Raw genomic sequence first — 23,723 nt, forward strand, 5'->3', positions numbered from 1 at the left:
CGTCTTTTCATCATGGGTATGATGGTTGTGGCCCAATCACTCACGTTAATGGATCCAAGGACACCCATTCTGACCAGCGGTGCTAATTCTGCCTCCAGCTTAGATCTGTTTGCATACAGCACTGACCTAGTCTTTCAACATCTTGCCTGATTTTCTCCCTTGATCTTCAGCTTTCCTGAGATACCCACCAAGCTCACCGTTGAAGACAATGCCATGTTCCTTCAAGCGTTTGGGTAGACCTGATTCAGAATCGGTCGTGAGATTTACCTCGGCCTAATTTAATCTGATCTTTTCCATCCAAGTTCTTCCCATAAATGCCGGATAATTTTCTTTGTCTATGTGGAAGGACCAAATCTGCCATCTGTCCATTTAATTGTACTGTTACATCAATTTGCCCCCTCAACAGAACCATTCTCCAGTATACTATCTTCGAGGGTTGCAGAGCAATATGTCGGAACTTTTCTTGATAAACAGTCTCTGGTACCAATGAGATGGTTCATCTTCACTGGTTGACAGTTCAGTAATTGAATCATCCAATATTGGTTTGTTGCACCAGCAATAGCTAGTATATTTAATGACAGTTTGTCGTCAGACTGTGAATAGAGTTTCTTCTCCCGTCCTTTTTTAAAATCATGTGGACACTTTTTCCTTTATTCAGTTTTCCATTTGATTTATTCAGCTTTAATTTTTGTAACTTTTGCCTGAAACTTGTATCTTTTTCCAACAAGCCCATGCAATGTGGCCCTGCCACAATTTCTGCACACAATGGGCTGGATTCTCTGCCGGCAGGATCTTCCATTTCCTCAGCAGTGCACTCAAGCCCGCGGATTTCCTGATGGCATGGGCGTGCCTAGCGCACTCATGCCTGTGGGGACAAGCCACACCAGAAAACGGGTCCGGCGGGACGGAGAATCCCGCCCAATGTCTTTGCACCAACAATCTGCTGCTAAGTGCCCAATTTTTTTATACTTACAGCAAGTGCGAGTCTATGTTTGTGTTCAAGTTTCTGCCGACATCTTGTTAAATGCTTACATAGAACATAGAACATAGAACAATACAGCGCAGTACAGGCCCTTCGGCCCACGATGTTGCACCGAAACAAAAGCCATCTAACCTACACTATACCATTATCATCCATATGTTTATCCAATAAACTTTTAAATGCCCTCAATGTTGGTGAGTTCACTACTGTAGCAGGTAGGGCATTCCACGGCCTCACTACTCTTTGCGTAAAGAACCTACCCCTGACCTCTGTCCTATATCTATTACCCCTCAGTTTAAGGCTATGTCCCCTCGTGCTAGCCATTTCCATCCGCGGGAGAAGGCTCTCACTGTCCACCCTATCTAACCTCTGCTCATTTTGTATGCCTCTATTAAGTCTCCTCTTAACCTTCTTCTCTCTAACGAAAACAACCTCAAGTCCATCAGCCTTTCCTCATAAGATTTTCCCTCCATACCAGGCAACATCCTGGTAAATCTCCTCTGCACCCGTTCCAAAGCCTCCACGTCCTTCCTATAATGCGGTGACCAGAACTGTACGCAATACTCCAAATGCGGCCGTACCAGAGTTCTGTACAGCTGCAACATGACCTCCTGACTCCGGAACTCAATCCCTCTACCAATAAAGGCCAACACTCCATAGGCCTTCTTCACCACCCTATCAACCTGGGTGGCAACTTTCAGGGATCTATGTACATGGACACCTAGATCCCTCTGCTCATCCACACTTTCAAGAACTTTTCCATTAGCCAAATATTCCACATTCCTGTTTTTCCTTCCAAAGTGAATCACCTCACACTTCTCTACATTAAACTCCATTTGCCACCTCTCAGCCCAGCACTGCAGCTTATCTATATCCCTCTGTAACCTGCTACTTCCTTCCACACTATCGACAACACCACCGACTTTAGTATCGTCTGCAAATTTACTCACCCACCCTTCTGCGCCTTCCTCTAGGTCATTGATAAAAATGACAAACAGCAACGGCCCCAGAACAGATCCTTGTGGTACTCCACTTGTGACAGAACTCCATTCTGAACATTTCCCATCAACCACCACCCTCTGTCTTCTTTCAGCTAGCCAATTTCTGATCCACATCTCTAAATCACCCTCAATCCCCAGCCTCCGTATTTTCTGCAATAGCCTACTGTGGGGAACCTTATCAAACGCTTTGCTGAAATCCATATACACCACATCAACTGCTCTACCCTCGTCTACCTGTTCAGTCACCTTCTCAAAGAACTCGATAAGGTTTGTGAGGCATGACCTTACCTTCACAAAGCCATGCTGACTATCCCTGATCATATTATTCCTATCTAGATGATTATAAATCTTGTCTCTTATAATCCCCTCCAAGACTTTACCCACTACAGACGTGAGGCTCACCGGTCTATAGTTGCCGGGGTTGTCTCTGCTCCCCTTTTTGAACAAAGGGACCACATTTGCTATCCTCCAGTCCTCTGGCACTATTCCTGTATCCAATGATGACATAAAAATCAAAGCCAATGGTCCAGCAATCTCTTCCCTGGCCTCCCAGAGAATCCTAGGATAAATCCCATCAGGTCCCGGGGACTTATCTATTTTCAGCCTGTCCAGAAATGCCAACACCTCTTCCCTACGTACCTCAATGCCATCTAATCTATTTACCTGGAGCTCAGCATTCTCCTCCACAACATTATCTTTTTCCTGAGTGAATACTGACGAAAAATATTCATTTAGTATCTCGCCTATCTCTTCAGACTCTACACACAACTTCCCATCCCTGTCCTTGACTGGTCCTACTCTGACCCTAGTCATTCGCTTATTCCTGACATACCTATAGAAAGCTTTTGGGTTTTCCTTGATCCTTCCTGCCAAATACTTCTCATGTCCCCTCCTTGCTCGTCTTAGCTCTCTCTTTAGATCCTTCCTCGCTACCTTGTAACTATCCATCGCCCCAATTGAAACTTCACACCTCATCTTCACATAGGCCTCCTTCTTCCTCTTAACAAGAGATTCCACTTCTTTGGTAAACCACGGTTCCCTCGCTCGGCACCTTCCTCCCTGCCTGACCGGTACATACTTATCAAGAACACGCAGTAGCTGATCCTTGAACAAGCTCCACTTATCCAGTGTGTCCAAAACTTGCAGCCTACTTCTCCACCTTATCCCCCCAAGTCACGTCTAATGGCATCATAATTTCCCTTGCCCCAGCTATAACTCTTGCCCTGCGGTGTATACTTATCCCTTTCCATCCTTAACGTAAACGTCACCGAATTGTGGTCACTGTCCCCAAAGTGCTCACCTACCTCCAAATCCAACACCTGGCCTGGTTCATTAGCCAAAACCAAATCCAATGTGGCCTCGCCTCTTGTTGGCCTGTCAACAAACTGTGTCAGGAAACCCTCCTGCACACACTGAACAAAAAACGACCCATCTAATGTACTTGAACTATATCTTTTCCAGTCAATATTTGGAAAGTTAAAGTCTCCCATAATAACTACCCTATTACTTTCGCTCTTATCCAGGATCATCCTCGCCATCCTTTCCTCTACATCCCTAGAACTATTTGGAGGCCTATAGAAAACTCCCAACAGGGTGACCTCTCCTTTCCTGTTTCTAACCTCAGCCCATACTACCTCGGAAGATGAGTCCCCATCTAGCATCCTCTCCGCCATCGTAATACTGCTCTTGACTAGCAGCGCCACACCTCCCCCTCTTTTGCCTCCTTCTCTGAGCTTACTAAAACACCTAAACCCCGGAACCTGCAACATCCATTCCTGTCCCTGCTCTATCCACGTCTCCGAAATGGCCACAACATCGAAGTCCCAGGTACCAACCCATGCTGCCAGTTCCCCTACCTTATTTCGTATACTCCTGGCATTGAAGTAGACACACTTCAAACCACCTACCTGAACACTGGCCCCCTCCTGCGACGTCAAATCTGAGCTCCTGACCTCTATACTCTCATTCTCCCTTACCCTAAAACTACAATCCAGGTTCCCATGCCCCTGCTGCATTTGTTTAAACCCCCCCAAAGAGCACTAACAAATCTCCCCCCAGGATATTTGTGCCCCGCAGGTTCAGATGTAGACCATCCTGTCTGTAGAGGTCCCACCTTCCCCAGAAAGAGCCCCAGTTATCCAGAAATCTGAATCCCTCCCGCCTGCACCATCCCTGTAGCTTGTACTAGAACTCAACTATTGAGCTTCTTCGGCTGCTAATTCCATGGATACAACGACTTCTAAAGCTTTCTTTAAGGTAAAGTTGCTTTTGGTTAATAACTACTTTTACATCGCTTTGCTCCTTAAACCACAGACTAATCTATCTCTGATGGTATCATTTAGCACTTCCCCAAGTTTGCAGTGTTCAGCCTGTTGTTTCAGGTTAGCTACAAACTATGCAATCGATTCATCTTCTTCTTGTTTGAACTTATGAAAATGAACATCTTTCTGCAATTAGTAAAGGTTTTGGAGAATAACGGCATCACGTGATTGGCCTCTTAAAGTCCCCCAAGTTCAACTGAAAGGCTGCTAGTGAGGAAAGAGTAGAAATATCATTAATACACAACACCTGTATGTCTCAATAAGGTTGCCTCTCATTCTTTTAAAATCCAATGAGTACAGGCCCAACCTATTCAATCACCCCTCATAAGAAAATCCATCTATACCTGGGGATCAACCTAGTGAACCTTCTCTGGTCTGCTTCCAACGTCAGCGTACCTTTCCTTTGATAAGGGGACCAAACTGTTCACAGTATTCCAGGTGTGGTCTAACTGGTGTCATGTATAGTTTTAGGAAGACTTCTCTATTTTTATATTCCATTCCCTTTGAAATAAAGGCCAACATTCAATTTGTCTTCCCAATTACCTGCTGAACTTGCATGCTCGCTTTCTGTGATTTATGCTCGAGGATCCCCAAATCCCTCTGTTCTTTATTCTTCCTACTAAAATGCATCATTTCACATTTTCCTACATTGTGTTCCAACTGTCAAGTTTTTGCCCACTTGGGCAGCATGGTGGTGCAGTGGGTTAGCCCTGCTGCCTCACGGTGACGAGATCCCAGGTTCGATCCTGGCTCTGGGTCACTATCCGTCTGGATTTTGCTCATTCTCCCCGTGTTTGCGTGGGTTTCATCCCCACAACCCAAAGATGTGCAGGGTAGGTGAATTGGCCATGCTAAATTGCCCCTTAATTGGAAAAAATGAATTTGCCCACTCGCTTAACCTGTATATATTCCTCTGTAGACTCTTTGTTCTCCGAATATATGGATTTTAAATTGGGATCTCATTCTTCATCATTGCTTTCCCCTAAAACTATGTTCTCTACTGGACTGTCCCTAATCCTATCCCTAGCTATAACCACATTCAGTTTTTTTGTTTGAATATTAACTGTGACTCAGTTGGTAGTACTCTAGCTCTGGATTTGAGCATAATAATCAAGGCTGATACTCCAGTGCTATACTGAGGAAATGATGCATTATAGGAGGTGCTGCATTTCAGATGAGGTGTACAAGACTCAATGGTGTTATCTTGAAGATGAGTAGGGTAGCTAACCCTAGTGTCCTGGCCAATATTCATCCCACAATTAACATGAAAAGGGGTGATTACCTGGTCATTATCACAGTTCTGTTTGTGGGAGTTTACTGTCTCCAAATTGCTTGCAGTGATTTCTGCATCAGTGAAGGTCCACGATTTTACAAAAATAACTTAATTAGCTTTAAAGTGCTTTGAGATGTCCGATGGTCGGGAAAAGCAACGGCCATGCTGCACCTGAAATGCAGCGTCCGTGGCATAACATGGCAGGTAATTGACAGGAGGCCCCACTCCTGGGATCTTCCCAGCTCGCCATGCCTCGCAAGATCTAATGCAATCTCGCGAGACATCACGATCCGAAGCCTGCCCATTATGGACGGGATCACTTTTTGGCAAATCTGCAAATTAGGGCGAGACAGCTAGTCTCACTCTAATATGCAGTTCCCTGAGGTAACCAAGGCATTAGAATCTATCCCCTTTGCCTTGGAGACCACGGGTGAGTGCCGTTCAGTACTAGTCCCCTCAAACAGGAACCAGATGGAATGGCACTCACGGGGTCTCTCAGGGGATCGGAGGCCTCGAGGTACTTGCCTTCTGTGCCAAATTCACTACCTTGTGCACTGCTGATGCCAATCTGGCAGCTTGGTACTGCCAGCCTGGCACCGCTACTTGGGTGCCAGCCTAGCACTGTCAAGATCCCTAGGTGGCACTGCCAGCTGGAATGGGCACTGTCAGGTTGGCATTTGTTTGCTCATTTTTTTGATCGGCGGGGGCACCCTGTACACGCGAGATGGGGTGTGGGAGGGGGGTGGGGGGGGGGGGGAGAGGCGGAGGACCCCATTATAGGCGAGTTAGGGGGGATTCGGGGGTCGCATCTGGGGGTTAGGAGATCGGGATGCCATTTAAAAATCACATCGCGATCTCTCCATGCACTGAGGAGTTTCGGCGAGCGGGGCTCCTCAGTGCAGGAAACAGGAATAAGTGTGGCCTTGGCCGCACGAACCCCACTGAGGCCCCATATCTAACCAGAGTCACATTAGATAGCATTGCGTTTCTCAGCACTGCGAGCGCTCTCTATGAGACATAGTTCCCATTAGGTTTGATCACTCCCCAAGTCTTTCCTTCCTCCTTTGGAATTTTGTACTTTCACTTTGATCCATTTTAACTTGTTCCCATATTGATCCGGATTATACTTAAATTCTGTTGAATGGCTTCTGCTTGTTTCATCTGCGTTAATATGGTCTAGTTTCTTCAAGTGGCTGCAGTTGTGGACTGTACCATCCCCTAGTTTTGTGTACCTAGTTCTGTGTGCTTCTCGCATCTGTTCAGCTGTTCCTTTGGCTAGGTTCCTTGTCAGCACTAATATGCATTTAACCTTCATCCAGCCTTCGATCCCTGAACTTAACTGCACACATCCACTGCTCCTTGTTCCTCTGCTGGTGTACACTGGCAACATCAAGTTCAACATTCTGAACATCCAGTAGACCAACAACCCTGGCTGCTTCATTTTTGAAACCCTACTCTTCTTTTATCTTCTGATGAGCAGTACAGTGCTCCACTGGATAACGTGCAGTGCACCTATTATTGCTCTAACCCCTGTAACTCCAGAATTCACTCCGGGTCCACAACTCCCTCTAAACCTGGACAAATTTGTGAATGCTCTGTGCTGACTCCACGATAATAAATTAGTTCTATCCCATCAAAAGACCTTCATCTTGTAATTTGGGCACTCTTATATTGGGGCGATTCTCCGAGCCCCGAGAATCGGCGCAACCGCCCCACGACGCCCCAACACTGGCGCGCGATTCTCCGAGGTGCGGAGAATCAGCGCCATTTGAGCCGGCAGGTTTGGCGCCCCGCCGGCCACGGGCTGCTGGAATCGGCGGGGCCGCTGATTCTCCGGCCCGGATGGGCCGAGCAGCCGCGCCGATACGACAGAGTCCCGTCGGCGCCATTCACCCCTGGTCGCTGCCGGCGGGAACTTTGCGCGAATGATCGGGGGCGGCCTGTGGGGGAGTGTGGGGGGGGCTCCTTCACCAGAGGGGGGCCTCTGATGGGGTCTGGCCTGCGATGGGGGCCCACCAATCGGCGGGCCGGCCTCTCCCCCCCCACCACACCCCCGGGCCTGCTTTCTGGCGTGGCCGGCCCCTGAACACCGACGCCATGTTGAGTCGGAGCCGGCGCGCTGAAGAAGTCCCCCGCCCATGCGCAAGTTGGCTCGGCACCCATTTGGCGCCGCGAAAGGAGGCTGGAGCGGCGTGAACCGCTCCAGCGCCGTGCTAGCCCCCTGTGGGGGGCCAGAACCGGTCATACGCGGGCCCGGTTCGCGCCGTCATGAAACGCAATGGCATTCACGACGGCGCGAACACTTGGGCTCCATATTGGAGAATCACCCCCATTATCTCCTCCCTGACCTATATTTATTACCAGGAAATTTCTTTCCTAAATTTCTGCTGTGCCTATGTAAGCTGAATTTCCCCTGTCCGTTTGAATGAGCACTTCAGCTGCCACACTTGACCCAAATCCATTTTTCCATTTCATTTTTTTGGCCCCTCTCAGACCATTTCTCTCCTGTTTCCTCCCTTTTCTATTGCCAAGTCATGACTCATTTCTGTACTTTAAGGAATTTGGAACCAAACCCATACACACCCCTCCACAAACCACTCATTCCTCCATTATTTTCCTTCTGTCTTGCTGCCAAGTCCACATCTCCACCATATCCTCGCAACCCCACCTAACCATTTTGGACATTAAGACAATTTAGCATGGCCAATCCACCAAACCTGCACATTTTTGGACTGTGGGAAAAAACCGGAGCACCCGGGGGAAACCCACGCAGACACGAGGAGAACGTGCAGACTCCGCAGAGACAGTGACTCAAGCCGGGCATCGAACCTGGGACCCTGGCGCTGTGATGCAACAGTGATAACCACTGTGCTACCGTGCTGTCCCATTGTCCCATTTCTTTTGAAAACCACCATTATCACCCCTCTCCTTAAAAGCCCATCCTTAAAGCTGACACTGTAAGTGACTCCCTCCAAGTAATGCTCTACTCCCTTTCAAAACCACCCACACACTACCCTCTCTGTGTCCTTTCTCCGCCCTAAACTCTTCACAATTCCAATTCATTCGATTAATTAGGTTATAAGTATTAATTCATGGGAGTGTGCCCAAGGAAATTGTCTAAACCGCTGGTTTTAGGAAAATGCCTAAATAATAAACTACATTAAAGATTTACGCATTTCAGAAATATGTGTATAATAGTTTGACATCTACTGGAATTAACTGTATGTAATTTGTTCAGTTTGGAGCATGAGCTCTGAAACTTTCTTTCAAAATAAATTTAGAATACCCAATTTCTTTTTCCAATTAAGGGGCAATTTAGTGAGGCCTACCTGCACATCTTTGGGTTGTGGGGGTGAGGCCCACGCAGACACGGGGACGATTCCCAAACTCCACACAGACAGTGGCCCGGGGCTGGGATCAAACCCGTGTCCTCAGCATTGTGAGGCAGCAGTGCTAACCAATACGCCAGCTTGCCGCCCGAGCTCTAAAACTTTTATCCAATTAAATTAAATAACTTAAATGTAACTGTTCGCTGAAACTTTTCTGTAACCTTTAAATTACATACCTTATTCAAAATTTGGTATGGATTCTTCGGCATGTAATCTGATAGTGCTATAAAAGGGACTTTCAATAATGCTCTGTAATAACAAAAATAATGACATGTAATTTTTAAGATGATAAACAATGTATATTGAAGCCTATTTACTTAGTGAATTATCAAGGCTCAATCTAATCAGAATTGTAACAGCGCAGACGTCATTCAGCCCATTTTGTCTGCACCGACTCTCAGAATGAGCATTTCACTGAGTGCCATTCCCCTGCCTTCTCTCCATAGCCCTGCAGAAGTTTCCACTTCAGATAACAGTCTAATTCCTTTCTGACTGCTTTGTTTGAACCTGCCACCAGCTAACTCTCAGGCAGCGTATTTCATACCTTAACAGCTCTTGTTGCATACAAAATCTGTTTCTCCAATTACTTTTAATCTGTGTCCTCTCATTCTCAACCCTTTCACGATTGAGAACAATTTCTCCCTATCTACTCTGTCCAGACCCCTCATGATTTTGAATATATCTATCAGATCTCTTCTCAGCTGTTTCTTCTCCAATCTGACTTCATAACTGATGTTGCTCATCCCAGGGACCATTCTTGTGAATCTTCTCTGCACTCTCTTTAATACCTCCACATTCTTCTTAAAGTGAAATGCCCAGAACTGGTTGCAATACTCCAACCAAGACAGAACTTGTGTCTTGTACAAGTTCAACAAAAGCTTCTTGCTCTTGTATTCCATGCCCCTCTTAATGTATGCTTTATTTACTGCTCTCTCAATCTGTCCTGACACCTTTAATTACTTTTGCACATTTTCACATGGGTTCCTCTGCTCCTGGACTCCCTTCATTTTATATTATCTAAATATAAAATATACAAAATCCAGATAATTAATCATCCATAATGGGCTTCAGTACAAATAAATTGTTGGTATGTCAACAAACATTTTACAGAAAAACAAAACCAATCAAAGGTCTTCACGTTTTTCAATTTCTCGTCTTCAGTAAGTTTTCTGGAATTCAATCTGATCACAAACAGGATTTTGTGGTGGCCACAAACGTATAATGAATTGATTTTGCAAATCTTGAATCAACAGCTGGAAGATTCTCTTTGCTACCAAACAGGAACAAAACTTGGTGTTCGAGGTATCGGATCCCATAAATTAAAGTTGGAAAATGTAAAACTAAGGCACTTATAAACATGTAAGCAAACAAAAAGCAGGGGTAGGAGTACAAGAATCAGTTTCACAGGGCTTTGGTGAGACCATACCTGGAATTTTGTATGCCACATTTTTAGGAAAGTGATTATTTCAGGTCTCCAGATTTATGAATGAATACTTGTATTGGAGGTAAATGCAGGGAAAGTTCACTAGATTGTTACCTGGGATGAGAGAGTTGTCTTATGATAAGAGGCCGAGTAAATTGGGTCCATTTTGTCCAGAGTTGAGAAAAATAGGTGATGTAATTGAAATACACAAGATTAGCACAGGGGGTGCTATCTAACTATCTTAGATAATATGCTTATTTTTTATTCTTCCTGCCAAAATGGATAATTTCATATTTTCTCTCATTATACTCCATTTGTCAGATCTTTGCCCACTCGCTTAACCTATCTACATCCCTTTGTAGCCTCCTTCTGTCCTCTACACAATTTACGTTCCTGCGTAATTTTGTGCCACCCGCAAATTAGCAACCATACTTCAGTCCTTTCATCCAAGTCATTTATATAAACTGTAAATAGTTGAGGCCCTGCAACTGATCCCTGGGGCACACCACTTATCAACCAGAAAATGCCCCATTTATGTCCACTCTATTTTCTGTTAGCTATCCATGTCAATATGCTAACCCCTACACTACAAGCTTTTATTTTCTACAATAATCTTTGATACGGCACCTGATCAAATGCTTGCTGGAATCTAAGTACAATACCTCCACACGTTCCCCTTTATCCATAGCACATGTTACTTCTTCAAAGAACTCCAGTAAGTTGGTTAAACAGGATTTCCCTCACACAAAGCTGTTGACTGCCAGATTACCTTGAATTTACTCAAGTGCCCTGCTTAAATTTATTTAATAATAGCTCCAACAGATGTTAAGCTCATGAGTAGCCTCCAAAATGAGTGCACAATCGAGAGCTATTTGTTAATGTTTTCCAGCTTCCTTTTGGTTATCCGCTCGGCAAAATTGAGCATTTTTACTATAGATCAATGATGTGTACCATTTCCTTGTAAACAACCTTCAGGTGACAGAGGCAATTGGTGCCTTCCTTCAGATTAGTACTTATCAGTAAATTTTCCAGCGGTTGCTCCATCAGCAATTGGTTTTTTTGTGAATGATCATGATCATTACTTGATTCTCTGGACAGTTATGGCTCCATGTCAGGATTAATTTCCTTCATAGGAAGAATCTCGGGGTTCTTTTTCCTCCATGCCTGCACAATTCTTGCTTCTGGAGGCAAGGTCTGGCATTTTAAGCCTAATAATTTTTCTAATCCTTGAGGACATTTCGCATATTTGGCAGCTGATAAAATTATATACAAGAACATGTTGGAGTTGCATGGAAAAGCTTTCCATGGCCTGTGCAAGATTTAAAAGGCAGGTAATGTCATAAACTCTGAAGATGATAAATTAAACTTTACTTCAAAAGCTTTCCTAAAACTTAATTACAAAAAGATGAAACAGTGCTCTGTTTTTGGAATTTTCATTACAACATTTCACAATGTATCTGATCTGGCAGGTGGAATAAAAGAATGCAAAGAACATAGCCAAGGAACAGTCCTGGATAAATTAAAGTTGCATGATATCAGGCCTCAATTCTTGTAAAGGAACAGACATTCTTGATTTTCTCAATGATGCATCACAACTCTTCCATTGTATGCGGGTGTAAAGAATCGTAACATCTATTTGTTTTCCAGTCCCTCATGGCTATGTGCTCACAGAAACTTGAATTGCAGCTTTGTAGAATGATGTGGGGTCCTTCCTACTGTTTCACTGTCAAAAGACCTGGGAGACATACGGCTTTCCTTTCAAAGTTTTCTGTTCAGGCCACAAGTTGTGTCCCAACAGTGTACTGGATAACAGCTTTACAACTCCCTTTACAACAATATTTATTGCGATATTATTCGGCTGTAGTTGAATATCAACACAGCTTTTCTAGAATTGCAAACAGCATTTCAGCTTTCACAAATATTATTACATTAATTCAGTTGATTATTTCGAAAAGTGTTAAGATAATTTTAAACAACTTGACTAAATTGAAGCTGTGTGCTTCTTTTTAAAAAAAAGTACAGAATAAACAAATACACCAGAGGGGATAAAAGCTTTGGAGGAGTTGTGTCAATGTCACTGAATGGATAAGGTCCTCTTTTCCTCCATGGAATAAAAGATTCTCCATTGCATACACCAATTGAAATTTACAGCAGAAATTATACAAGAAATGCAGAAAACCATACAGATCAAATTATTATTTTAAAATTATAGTACATAGTTACTTGGCGAGATCAGATACAGCATTTAAAATTTAATAGTATTTCCAAAACTCCTTGTATTTTCATTATTTCATCATACCAGAAAATTCAAAAACACAACTGCAATGTCTAATTAGTTGAACACAGTTGATCATTGAAGTACTTAAGGTGCCTCGGTGACAGCTATGAGGTGAGCAGCTGCACACGAGGTGGCTCCTGCCTGGGATTTCTTTGGGGCCCTTTTGACCCGTTTATCGAGTGTTTTTTTAAGAAGAAATTGGTGCAGAGTGACAGAATTAGATCCCCTCTGTCGAGTGATGTCTAGGGGATGTAATACTAGAAATAAATCAGGCAAGGGATCTATATCCGATTCGGAAGTCCCTCTAGCCTCAGAAAGGGAGAAAATGGTGGAGGTGGCCATTGCCCCTCAGTGGACAAACGAGAAGTTGGTGAAATTCTTGTCGGGGGAATTCAAGAAACAGCGAAAAGTGGTTGCTGATGATTTGAGGAAGGCAATCAAGGCGGCCATGGCACCTATCCATACGACCCTGGACAGATTGGACCAATGGGTGGAGGTACAAGGGACGACGATTAAGAGGGTGGAGGAGATGCTCAGTGATCAGATTGTCCCATTGGAGACAGAGATGGCATTGTTGACGGGGGAGCGAAAGATCCTAAAGCCCAAAGTCAGTAATCTGGAGAACCGCTCCAGATCGTAGGTCTGCCGGAGGGCCTGGAAGGTAAATAGTTTTCACAAAGCTATGACCATACTGTACTGCCTTAATTTATTAATCGTTGAAGTGTTTCGGATTACATCTCAAAGAGGAACGATGACTGGTCTTGGTTTAAATGGGATTTTATATGCTGGAAGTCAGTTACTTAAATTTAATTCATTAATTGTAAATTGCTCAGGATCACAATGGGTTGCTCAATATTTTCACAGCAATTGTATCATATGTGATGAAAGTTGGGGTTCAACTTTTTAAATTGAGCAAAATAATATTCTCCAATTCCACATTATATTTATCTAAACAAAGAGCACATTAATTAGAATTTCTTCTCTCAGAGGGCAGTGAATCTGGATTTGTTTATTGTCACGTGTACCGAGGTACAGTGAAAAGTATTTTTCTGCGAGCAGCTCAACAGATCATTAAATACATGAAAAGGAAATAAAAGAAAATACATAATAGGGCAACACACCACATACAATGTAACTACATAAGCACTGGCATCGGATGAAGCATACAGGGTGTAGTGTGAATGAGGTCAGTCCATAAGAGGGTCATTTAGGAGTATGGTGACAGTGGGGAAGAAGCTGGTTTTGAGTCTGTTCGTGCGTGTTCTCAGACTTCTGTATCTCCTGCCCAATGGAAGAAGTTGGAAGAGTGAGTAAGCCAGGTGGGAGGGATCTTTGATTTTGCTGCCCGCTTTCCCCAGGCAGCGGGAGGTGTAGATGGAGTCAATGGATGGGAGGCAGGTACGTGTGATGGACTGGGCGATGTTCACGACTCTCTGAAGTTTTTTGCGGTCCTGGGCCGAGCAGTTGCCATACCAGGCTGTGATGCAGTCCGATAGGATGCTTTCTATGGTGCATCTGTAAAAGTTGGTAAGGGTTAATGTGGACATGCCGAATTTCCTTAGTTTCCTGAGGCAGTATAGGCGCTGTTGTGCTTTCTTGGTGGTAGCGTCGACGTGGGTGTACCAGGACAGATTTTTGGAGATGTGCACCCCTAGGAATTTGAAACTGCTAACCATCTCCATCTCGGCCCCGTTGATGCTGACAGGGGTGTGTACAGTACTTTGCTTCCTGAAGTCAATGACCAGCTCTTTAGTTTTGCATTGAGGGAGAGATTGTTGTCGCTACACCACTCCACTAGGTTCTCTATCTCCCTCCTGTATTCTGACTCGTCGTTATTCGAGATCCGACCCACTATGGTCGTGTCATCAGCAAACCTGTAGATGGAGTTGGAACCAAGTTTTGCCATGCAGTCGTGTGTGTACAGGGAGTAGAGTAGGGGGCGAAGTACGCAGCCTTGCGGGGCCCCGGTGTTGAGGTCTATTGTGGAGGAGATGTTAGTGTTCATTCTTACTGATTGTGGTCTGTTGGTCAGAAAATCGAGGATCCAGTTGCAGAATGGGGAGCCAAGTCCTAGGTTTTGGAGCTTTGATATGAGCTTGGCTGGGATTATGGTGTTGAAGGCGGAGCTGTAGTCAATAAATAGGAGTCTGATGTAGGAGTCCTTGTTTTCGAGATGTTCTAGGGATGAGAGTGGGGCCAGGGAAATGGTGTCTGATGTGGACCGGTCGCAGCGGTATGCGAATTGCAGTGGATCAAGGCTTTCTGGGAGTATGGAGGTGATGCGCTTCATGATCAGCCTCTCGAAGCACTTCATTACGACTGAAGTCAGGGCCACTGGACGGTAGTCATTGAGGTACATTGCCTGGTTCTTCTTTGGTACCCGTATGATGGTGGTCTTCTTGAAGCAGGTGGGGACCTCGGAGTGGAGTAGGGACAGGTTAAAGATGTCCGCGAATACCTCTGCCAGCTGGTCCGCGCAGGTTCTGAGTGCACGACCAGGGATCCCGTCCGGGCCCATCGCTTTCCGAGGGTTTACTTTCAGGAAGGCCAATCTGACTTCGGAAGCTGTGATGGTGGGTATGGGTGAATTATGGGCTACTGGGGCACTCGACAGCGGATTGTTGGTTACCTCGAACCGAGTCTAGAATGCATTGAGTTCATCGGGGAGGGGTGCGCTGCTGCCAGAGATACTGTTCGACTTCGCTTTGTAGCCCGTTATGTTGTTTAGTCCTTGCCACAACTGCCGAGAGTCTGTCTGTGACTCTAGCTTGGTTTGATATTCTCTCTTGGCATCTCGGATGGCTTTGCGGAGATTGTACCTGGATTTCTTGTATAGGTCAGGATCGTCTGTCTTGAACGCCTCAGATCTGTCCTTCAGTAGGGAGTCAATCTCGCGATTTGAGCCATGGTTTCCGGTTGGGGAACGTACGTACTGCTTTCTTTGGCACGCAGTCGTCCACACATTTGCTGATGAAGTCTGTGACGGTGGGGGCATACTCATTTAAGTTGGTCGCTGAGTTCTTAAATATGGATCCACTGTCTCTAAGCAGTCACATAAGAGCTCTTCTGTCTCCTTGGACCAGCACTGCACAACCTTCTTAGCTGGATTCACCCGCTTGAGTTTCTGTTTATATGCCGGGAGAAGGAGCACCGTCTTATGGTCTGATTTCCCAAAGTTCGGTCGGGGGATGGAACGGTAGGCGCCCTTGATTTTTGAGTAGCAGTGGTCAAGAGTGTTGTCGCCCCTGGTGGGACAGGTGCTGGTGGAATTTTGGCAGTCCACTCTTGAGGTTGGCCTTATTGAAGTCTCCGGCCACGATGAACAAGGCCTCCGGGTGTTCTGTTTCGTAGTTGTTTATAACTGTGTATAGTTCGTCCAGCGCCTTCCTCACTTCTGCCTGGGGTGGGATGTAGACCGCTGTGATAATGGCTGAGTGAACTCACGTGGAAGATAGTATGGGCGGCACTTCACGGTCAGGTATTCCAGGTCTGGGGAGCAGTAGGTCGCCAGGGTCGCTACATCCAAGCAGCAGGAGGAGTTGATGAGGATGCACACCCCTCCACCCTTCGCTTTGCCAGATGATGCCGTGCGGTCCGCCCGGTGAATTGAGAAGCCTTCAGGTTGTATGGCACAGTCTGGTGAGGCGGGGGTGAGCCATGTCTCTGTAAAACAGAGCACACAGCAGTCTCTTACTTCCCTCTGAGAGGTAAGTCTAGCGTTAAGTTCATCCAGCTTGTTTTCGATCGCTTGGACGTTTGCCAGGAGTATGCTGGGGAGAGGGGTCTTGAAACCGCGTTACTTCAGTCCAACCTGCAGACCGCTGCATTTCCCTTGCTTCCTCGGTCAGCGGCTGCTGCTGGATGATCCTGGGATCCGATGTCAGATGTCAGATCCTGTGGAAGGTAGGTGGTTGCATCTGGCGGGGTCCAGGGCACTGGCGGGGACCAGGGCGCTGTTTACGTATCTGGGGGTCACGTCTGGCAGGGTCCCAGGCACTGGTTGAGGTAGAGGGGTTGCTAGGGGGGCATGTTTGCGATCCGGATGGGTCCTGGCGTTCTGCGGGTGCGGGAATACCTTGCAGCGCGTTTGGGTCCTCGCGCGGGGTCTCCACCATTTCGGGGGTCCTGGGTCGTGGGCAGGGGCTTCCTGAGGCAGGTTGGGCTGGGTCCCGTGGTCTGTTCCCTCCCTGGCCGCTCCTGGGGTCGGATCTTGAAGTAGACCCGGTCGGGCCCCCACGTGGATTTTTCTTTCTTCCATCACCAGGTAGGTCGGGTTGTTGGGCGGGCCTCTCCGGATCGGGTCGCTGGGCGGGTCGCTGGGGGTCGCGTTGGGCCGGGTCTTGCCGTTGGGAGCCGGGTCAGGAGCTCCGGGGACGGGGCAAGGCGATCCGGGGGCTGGCGTCGGTAGTTAGGCCGAAGTTAGAATCTTTGACAAAGGTTCATCTGGACTCAAAACGTTAGCTCTTTTCTTTCCCTACAGATGCTGCCAGACCTGCTGAGATTTTCTCTTTGGGTTCAGATTCCAGCATCCGCAGTGATTTGCTTTTAGTGAATCTGGGGACTTCCTAACTGCAGAGAACTGTAGGGGCTGGGCACATTTTTAATCGATAAGGAAATCAAGGGTTATGGGAGGGTAGGGGGGGGATAAGGCAGGAGAATTGAGTTGAGGATTATATTAGATCAGTCATGATCTCTTTGAATGACAGAGCAGCCTGGATGGGCTGAATGGCCAACTTCTGCTCCTACCTCTTATGGTCTATTCACACCTATTTGTGAGCAAGTGTGCAACTGATGTCTGTGCAGGAAACAAAACAGCATAAAACTGCCAGTGGCATGAATAAAAATCTTGACTGACGCACTTTGAAGTTCTTAATTGATTGCCATGTAACTTTTATCACTTTGGAATAATGCCATCTCCAACTACACAGTTTAACACTTCCAGAGTTTACAAATTTAAAATTATAAAAGGGCAGAATGTTCATGTGTAGAAATAGCGGCACGGTAGCACAGTGGCTAGCACTGCTCCTTCACAGCTCCAGAGTCCCAGTTTTGATTCCCCGCTGGGTCACTGTCTGTGCGGAGGCTGAACACGGAGTTCTCTCCATGTCGGCGTGGGTTTCCTCCAGGATTCGGGTTTCCTCCCACAGTCCAAAGATGCGCAGGTTAGGTAGATTGGCTATGTTAAATAGCCCTTCGTGTCCAAAAAAAAGTTAGGTGGGGTTACTGGTTTACGGCGATAGGGTGGAGTTGTGGGTTTAACTGGGTTCTCTTTCCAAGGTGCAGACTCGATGGGCCGAATGGCCTCCTTCTGCACTGTAAATTCTATGATTCCATGACAATATTCTGACGGAAAGTAACCCAATGCTGTTGCTGCAAACTATTGGCCATAAAATATACAGTGCACGTCGATGAATTTGAACATAATTTGGCCTTCTACCCGTCCCCCTGACTGAAAGCTTGAGACAGCTGCTGGAACAGAACCAACTCTCACTAGATTGCTCTAAGAGATTTACTTGACTTACGCTGAGCGCTGGATCCCATTATTGCGAAATCTAGGTGGCAGCAGAGGGTGATAACTCAACTGGGGATCCGAAAAGTAGCGCTCGAGTTCGGTACATGTTTCATTGGAGTCTCCCAGCCTTGAGCCCATGCTGCCGGCGCTGCCGCGGGATAAAGCTCCCTTCACCCTCTGACTGCTGGTAAATGTAAGGCCAGGACCATCACCAGCAGCGGAGCACGTCAACTCGGTTCCGTTTGCTGAGCCAATCTGAAACCGGACCCTCCTCCCGTCGGCTCGTGCTTTCTGGTTCCCATGGAGACAAGAGACGCGGTCACCATGGTAACTGAAGGATACCGACAGACCTCGAGGCAGCTCAGAGGGTGCGTGCACCAGATACAAACCCCAAGGAATGTGCACCAGACACAAACCCAAGGTATGTGCACCAGGTACAAACCCCAGGGTATGGGCACCAGGTTCAAACACCAGGATATGGGCACCAGGTACAAACCCCAGGGTATGTGCGCTAGGTACAAACACCAGGGTATGTGCGCTAGGTACAAACACCAGGGTATGGGCACCAGGTACAAACACCAGGGTATGGGCACCAGGTACAAACACCAGGATATGGGCAACAAGTACAAACCCCAGGGTATGTGCGCTAGGTACAAACACTAGGGTATGGGCACCAGGTACAGACCCCAGGGTATGGGCACCAGGTACAAACCCCATGGTACAGGCACCAGGTACAAACCCCAGAGTATGGGCACCAGGTACAAACCCCAGGATATGGGCACTAGGTACAAACCCCAGGGTATGGGCACCAGGTACAAACCCAAGGGTATAGGCACCAGGTACAAACCCCAGGGTATGGGCACCAGGTACAAACTCCAGGATATGGGCACCATGTAAAAACCCCAGGGTATGGGCACCAGGTACAAACCCCAGGATATGGGCACCATGTAAAAACCCCAGGTCAGGTGCACCAGGTACAAACCCCAGGATATGGGCACCAGGTACAAACACCAGGATATGGGCACCATGTACAAACCCCAGGGTATGTGCACTAGGTACAAACACCAGGGTATGGGCACCAGGTACAAACACCAGGATATGGGCACCAGGTACAAACACCAGGATATGGGCACCAGGTACAAACCCCAGGGTATGTGCACTAGGTACAAACACCAGGGTATGGGCACCAGGTACAAACACCAGGATATGGGCACCAGATACAAACACCAGGATATGGGCACCAGGTACAAACACCAGGATATGGGCACCAGGTACAAACACCAGGGTATGTGCACTAGGTACAAACACCAGGGTATGGGCACCAGGGTATGGGCACTAGGTGCAAACCCCAGGATCTGGGCACCAGGCCCAAACACCAGGGTATGAGCACCATGTAAAAACCCCAGGACCGGTGCACCAGGTACAAACCCCCAGGGTATGGGCACCAGGTACAAACACCAGGATATGTGCACTAGGTACAAACACCAGGGTATGGGCACTAGATACAAACACCAGGGTATGGGCACCAGGTACAAACACCAGGGTATGGGCACTAGGTACAAACACCAGAGTATGGGCACCAGGTACAAACACCAGGACATGTGCACCAGGTACAAACCCTAGGGTATGGGCACCAGGTACAAACCCTAGGGTATGGGCATCAGGTACAAACACCAGGATATGTGCACTAGGTACAAACACCAGGGTATGGGCACTAGGTACAAACACCAGGGTATGGGCACTAGGTACAAACACCAGGATATGGGCACCAGGTACAAACACCAGGGTATGTGCACCAGGTACAAACACCAGGGTATGGGCACTAGGATCAAACACCAGGATCTGGGCACTAGGTACAAACCGCAGGGTATGGGAACCATGTAAAAACCCCAGGACAGTTGCACCAGGTACAAACCCCAGGATATGGGCACCAGGTATAAACACCAGGGTATTGGCACCAGGTACAAACCCCAGGGTGTGGGCACCAGGTACAAACCTCAGGATATGGGCACCAGGTACAAATACCAGGGAATGGGCACTAGATACAAACACCAGGGTATGGGCACCAGGTACAAACACCAGGGTATGGGCACCAGGTGCAAACACCAGGGTATGGGCACCAGGTACAAACCCCAGGGTGTGGGCATCAGGTACAAACACCAGGGTATGGGCACCAGGTACAAACACCAGGATATGGGCACCGGGAACAAACACCAGGGAATGGGCACTAGATACAAACACCAGGGTATGGACACCAGGTACAAACCCCAGGGTATGGGCACCAGGTACAAACACCAGGATATGGGCACCATGTAAAAACCCCAGGTCAGGTGCACCAGGTACAAACCCCAGGATATGGGCACCAGGTACAAACACCAGGATATGGGCACCATGAACAAACCCCAGGGTATGTGCACTAGGTACAAACACCAGGGTATGGGCACCAGGTACAAACACCAGGATATGGGCACCTGGTACAAACACCAGGATATGGGCACCAGGTACAAACCCCAGGGTATGTGCACTAGGTACAAACACCAGGGTATGGGCACCAGGTACAAACACCAGGATATGGGCACCAGGTACAAACACCAGGATATGGGCACCAGGTACAAACCCCAGGGTATGTGCACTAGGTACAAACACCAGGGTATGGGCACCAGGGTATGGGCACCAGGTGCAAACCCCAGGATCTGGGCACCAGGCCCAAACACCAGGGTATGAGCACCATGTAAAAACCCCAGGACCGGTGCACCAGGTACAAACCCCAGGGTATGGGCACCAGGTACAAACACCAGGGTATGGGCACTAGGTACAAACACCAGGGTATGGGCACCAGGTACAAACACCAGGGTATGGGCACTAGGTACAAACACCAGAGTATGGGCACCAGGTACAAACACCAGGACAGGTGCATCAGGTACAAACCCTAGGGTATGGGCACCAGTACAAACCCTAGGGTATGGGCACCAGGTACAAACACCAGGATATGTGCACTAGGTACAAACACCAGGGTATGGGCACTAGGTACAAACACCAGGATAATGGCACCAGGTACAAACACCAGGGTATGTGCACTAGGTACAAACACAAGGTATGGGCACCAGGTACAAACACCAGGGTATGGGCACCAGGTACAAACACCAGGGTATGGGCACTAGGATCAAACACCAGGATCTGGGCACTAGGTACAAACCGCAGGGTATGGGCACCATGTAAAAACCGCAGGACAGTTGCACCAGGTACAAACCCCAGGATATGGGCACCAGGTATAAACACCAGGGTATGGGCACCAGGTACAAACCCCAGGGTGTGGGCACCAGGTACAAACCCCAGGATATGGGCACCAGGTACAAACCCCATGCTGTGGGCACCAGGTACAAACCCCAGGATATGGGCACCAGGTACAAACACCAGGGAATGGGCACTAGATACAAACACCAGGGTGTGGGCACCAGGTACAAACACCAGGGTATGGGCACCAGGTGCAAACACCAGTGTATGGGCACCAGGTACAAACCCCAGGGTGTGGGCACCAGGTACAAACACCAAGGTATGGGCACCAGGTACAAACACCAGGATATGGGCACCGGGATCAAACACCAGGGAATGGGCACCAGGTACAAACACCAGGGTATGGGCACCAGGTACAAACACCAGGATATGGGCACTAGGTACAAACATCAGGGTATGGGCACCATGTGCAAACACCAGGATATGTGCACCAGGGACAATGCCCAGAGGATGTGCCTCAGGTCTGCTGCAAATATTTATCCTGTCTAGCTTTTAAAAAATAATCCACTGTGCTCTGTCCCTTCCACTCCCTCAGCAAAGCATTCTGCGTACAAATATTTCCCTATAATCTCTCTTCACTCTTAAGGTGATCATTTTAAATTAATGGTCTCTCCTCATTCACACTTCAGCTGTAATTAAAGTTTTTCCTTTTTACTCAGTTCAAAACATCAATATCAAAACCTCTCTTTGCCTTTTCTGCACAGTACAAATTGTTTTAATATCTCAACCCTTGTAACAAGAGTTTTCCATCCCTTTCATTGCTCAAGTGAATCTTATGATGTTCCTCCACCCTGGTATCATCATAGTAAGCCTCCTTCTGCACCCTCTCTAAAGTCATGACAGCCTTGCTAAATTGTACACAATACATCCCAAGCAAGTAATTTCTAAAGGTTTAGCACAGATGAAATGAAAACAGTGCACAAAATTGGACCGTTTGACATGCAAGTTAAAATGCTTTCAAAGAGCAAAGCAGTTAGTCTCACTCCTCCAATCTTTACCGATATCACTGAAACTTTTGCTCCTTGAAACACTCATCCAATTCCCGTTTGAAGACTACCATTAAATTTGTATGCAGAATTCTGACTTCCCAGTTGTTGGTAACGAGTGCCCCTATTTCCAAAGCCAAGGAGGCAGGTACCTGTTTAACCACCTTATCCTTTGCCCTGATAGTCAACTATTTACTTCAGATTTAAAAGAGTACAGTACAAAAGAGTACAGTTTTTCTGTAACTGGGCTGGTATCCCAGAAACTGCGACTAATAATTCAGAAAATCTGAGTTCAAATCCCACTGGGCACTTCCAAGTTCAGTTTTTGAGACCCAGATTTAAGACAATTGGTGAAAGAATTCGAGGGGAGATGAGGAGTAACTTCTCACTTATACCTTTACTGAATGTCAGTGTCTGGGTACCTCATCATCAGTCAGGCTTTCAAAGAGTTGCACGCTTCTCCGAGGAGCCATCCATTAATTCTGCTTTGAGGTAAGAATATATGTGGGAGACTTCACCAGTGCATAATTACAGCTCTCTGGAATCTTACACAACTTGTGTAATGACACTCTGCAGGGACAGAGCTGTATAGCATCCGCTTCCCATCCTAAAATGTTTATTAACAACTCAAGAATACAAAAGAATCAGCAACATGCTAAAAACAGGCACGAAAATCAGTAATATGCTAAAAGCAAGACACCAAGAAAAAAAACCCACCAGACATCCCCCACCCACCCCCCTGCACCAGCCCCAATGGTAGCTCCACATTGACGGAAAGATACCCAAATGAGCAGCACAGACCCACCGGAAAAGACACAACGGTGCAGGGCATGGTGTGTGAGAGAGTGAGAGCACCCACTCCCCTCCCAAGAAGGGGCCACAATTCAACCCAGAACAGTTCCTTTAAACAAACCACCAGCTGCAAAGCCAGCATACAGTCACCTCTTCCCCCCAACCCTCCCCACTGTAGCCGCACATCAGTGGAAAGGTGCCTGTTGTGTTATGCTTCTTCATGTGGCATAAGCTGCTTCCTTGATGTATGCTCTGACAAAGGAAGGTTCAGACTTGGAGATAGGTTTAACACATTTATTGAACAGTTAACAATTCTCCTACTTGAGTTCAACTCTCCTGCTAATCTTGCTATTGTAACTCAGTCTAACTAGCCAGTCTGCTCTAAGCCATGCTTAGGTGGGTGCGATGCTTCTGATCTGACCCTGTCCTTCTCTCTGAGTGTTGCCTGTGGACAGTACACAGCCTCTCGGGC

At 47.0% G+C, this 23,723-nt stretch overlaps 1 protein-coding gene and 1 long non-coding RNA gene across 5 annotated transcripts in view; one reads left to right on the top strand and one right to left on the bottom strand.

The window, feature by feature from the left end:
• The window catches only part of btbd16 (BTB (POZ) domain containing 16), a 193,668-nt gene extending 175,249 nt beyond the window's left edge, over positions 1-18,419 (bottom strand). For all 4 annotated transcript variants that reach the window (XM_072479309.1, XM_072479308.1, XM_072479306.1 and 1 more), the window contains exons 1-2: positions 18,190-18,419; positions 9,143-9,215 (exon numbers count right to left, since the gene is read on the bottom strand). In XM_072479309.1, coding sequence (XP_072335410.1) covers positions 9,143-9,215; positions 18,190-18,317 — 201 coding nt within the window. In that variant the 5' untranslated portion in view covers positions 18,318-18,419. The remainder of the gene's footprint in view (positions 1-9,142; positions 9,216-18,189) is intronic.
• A 76-nt stretch (positions 18,420-18,495) lies between these two features.
• Positions 18,496-23,723, top strand: part of LOC140393174 (uncharacterized) — a 42,690-nt gene continuing 37,462 nt past the window's right edge. The window contains exon 1 of the long non-coding RNA XR_011935512.1: positions 18,496-18,600. This is a non-coding gene — a long non-coding RNA (uncharacterized lncRNA). The remainder of the gene's footprint in view (positions 18,601-23,723) is intronic.

The sequence above is a fragment of the Scyliorhinus torazame genome, chromosome 16 (genome assembly GCF_047496885.1).
Source record: "Scyliorhinus torazame isolate Kashiwa2021f chromosome 16, sScyTor2.1, whole genome shotgun sequence".
Taxonomy (NCBI): Eukaryota; Metazoa; Chordata; class Chondrichthyes; order Carcharhiniformes; family Scyliorhinidae; genus Scyliorhinus; species Scyliorhinus torazame.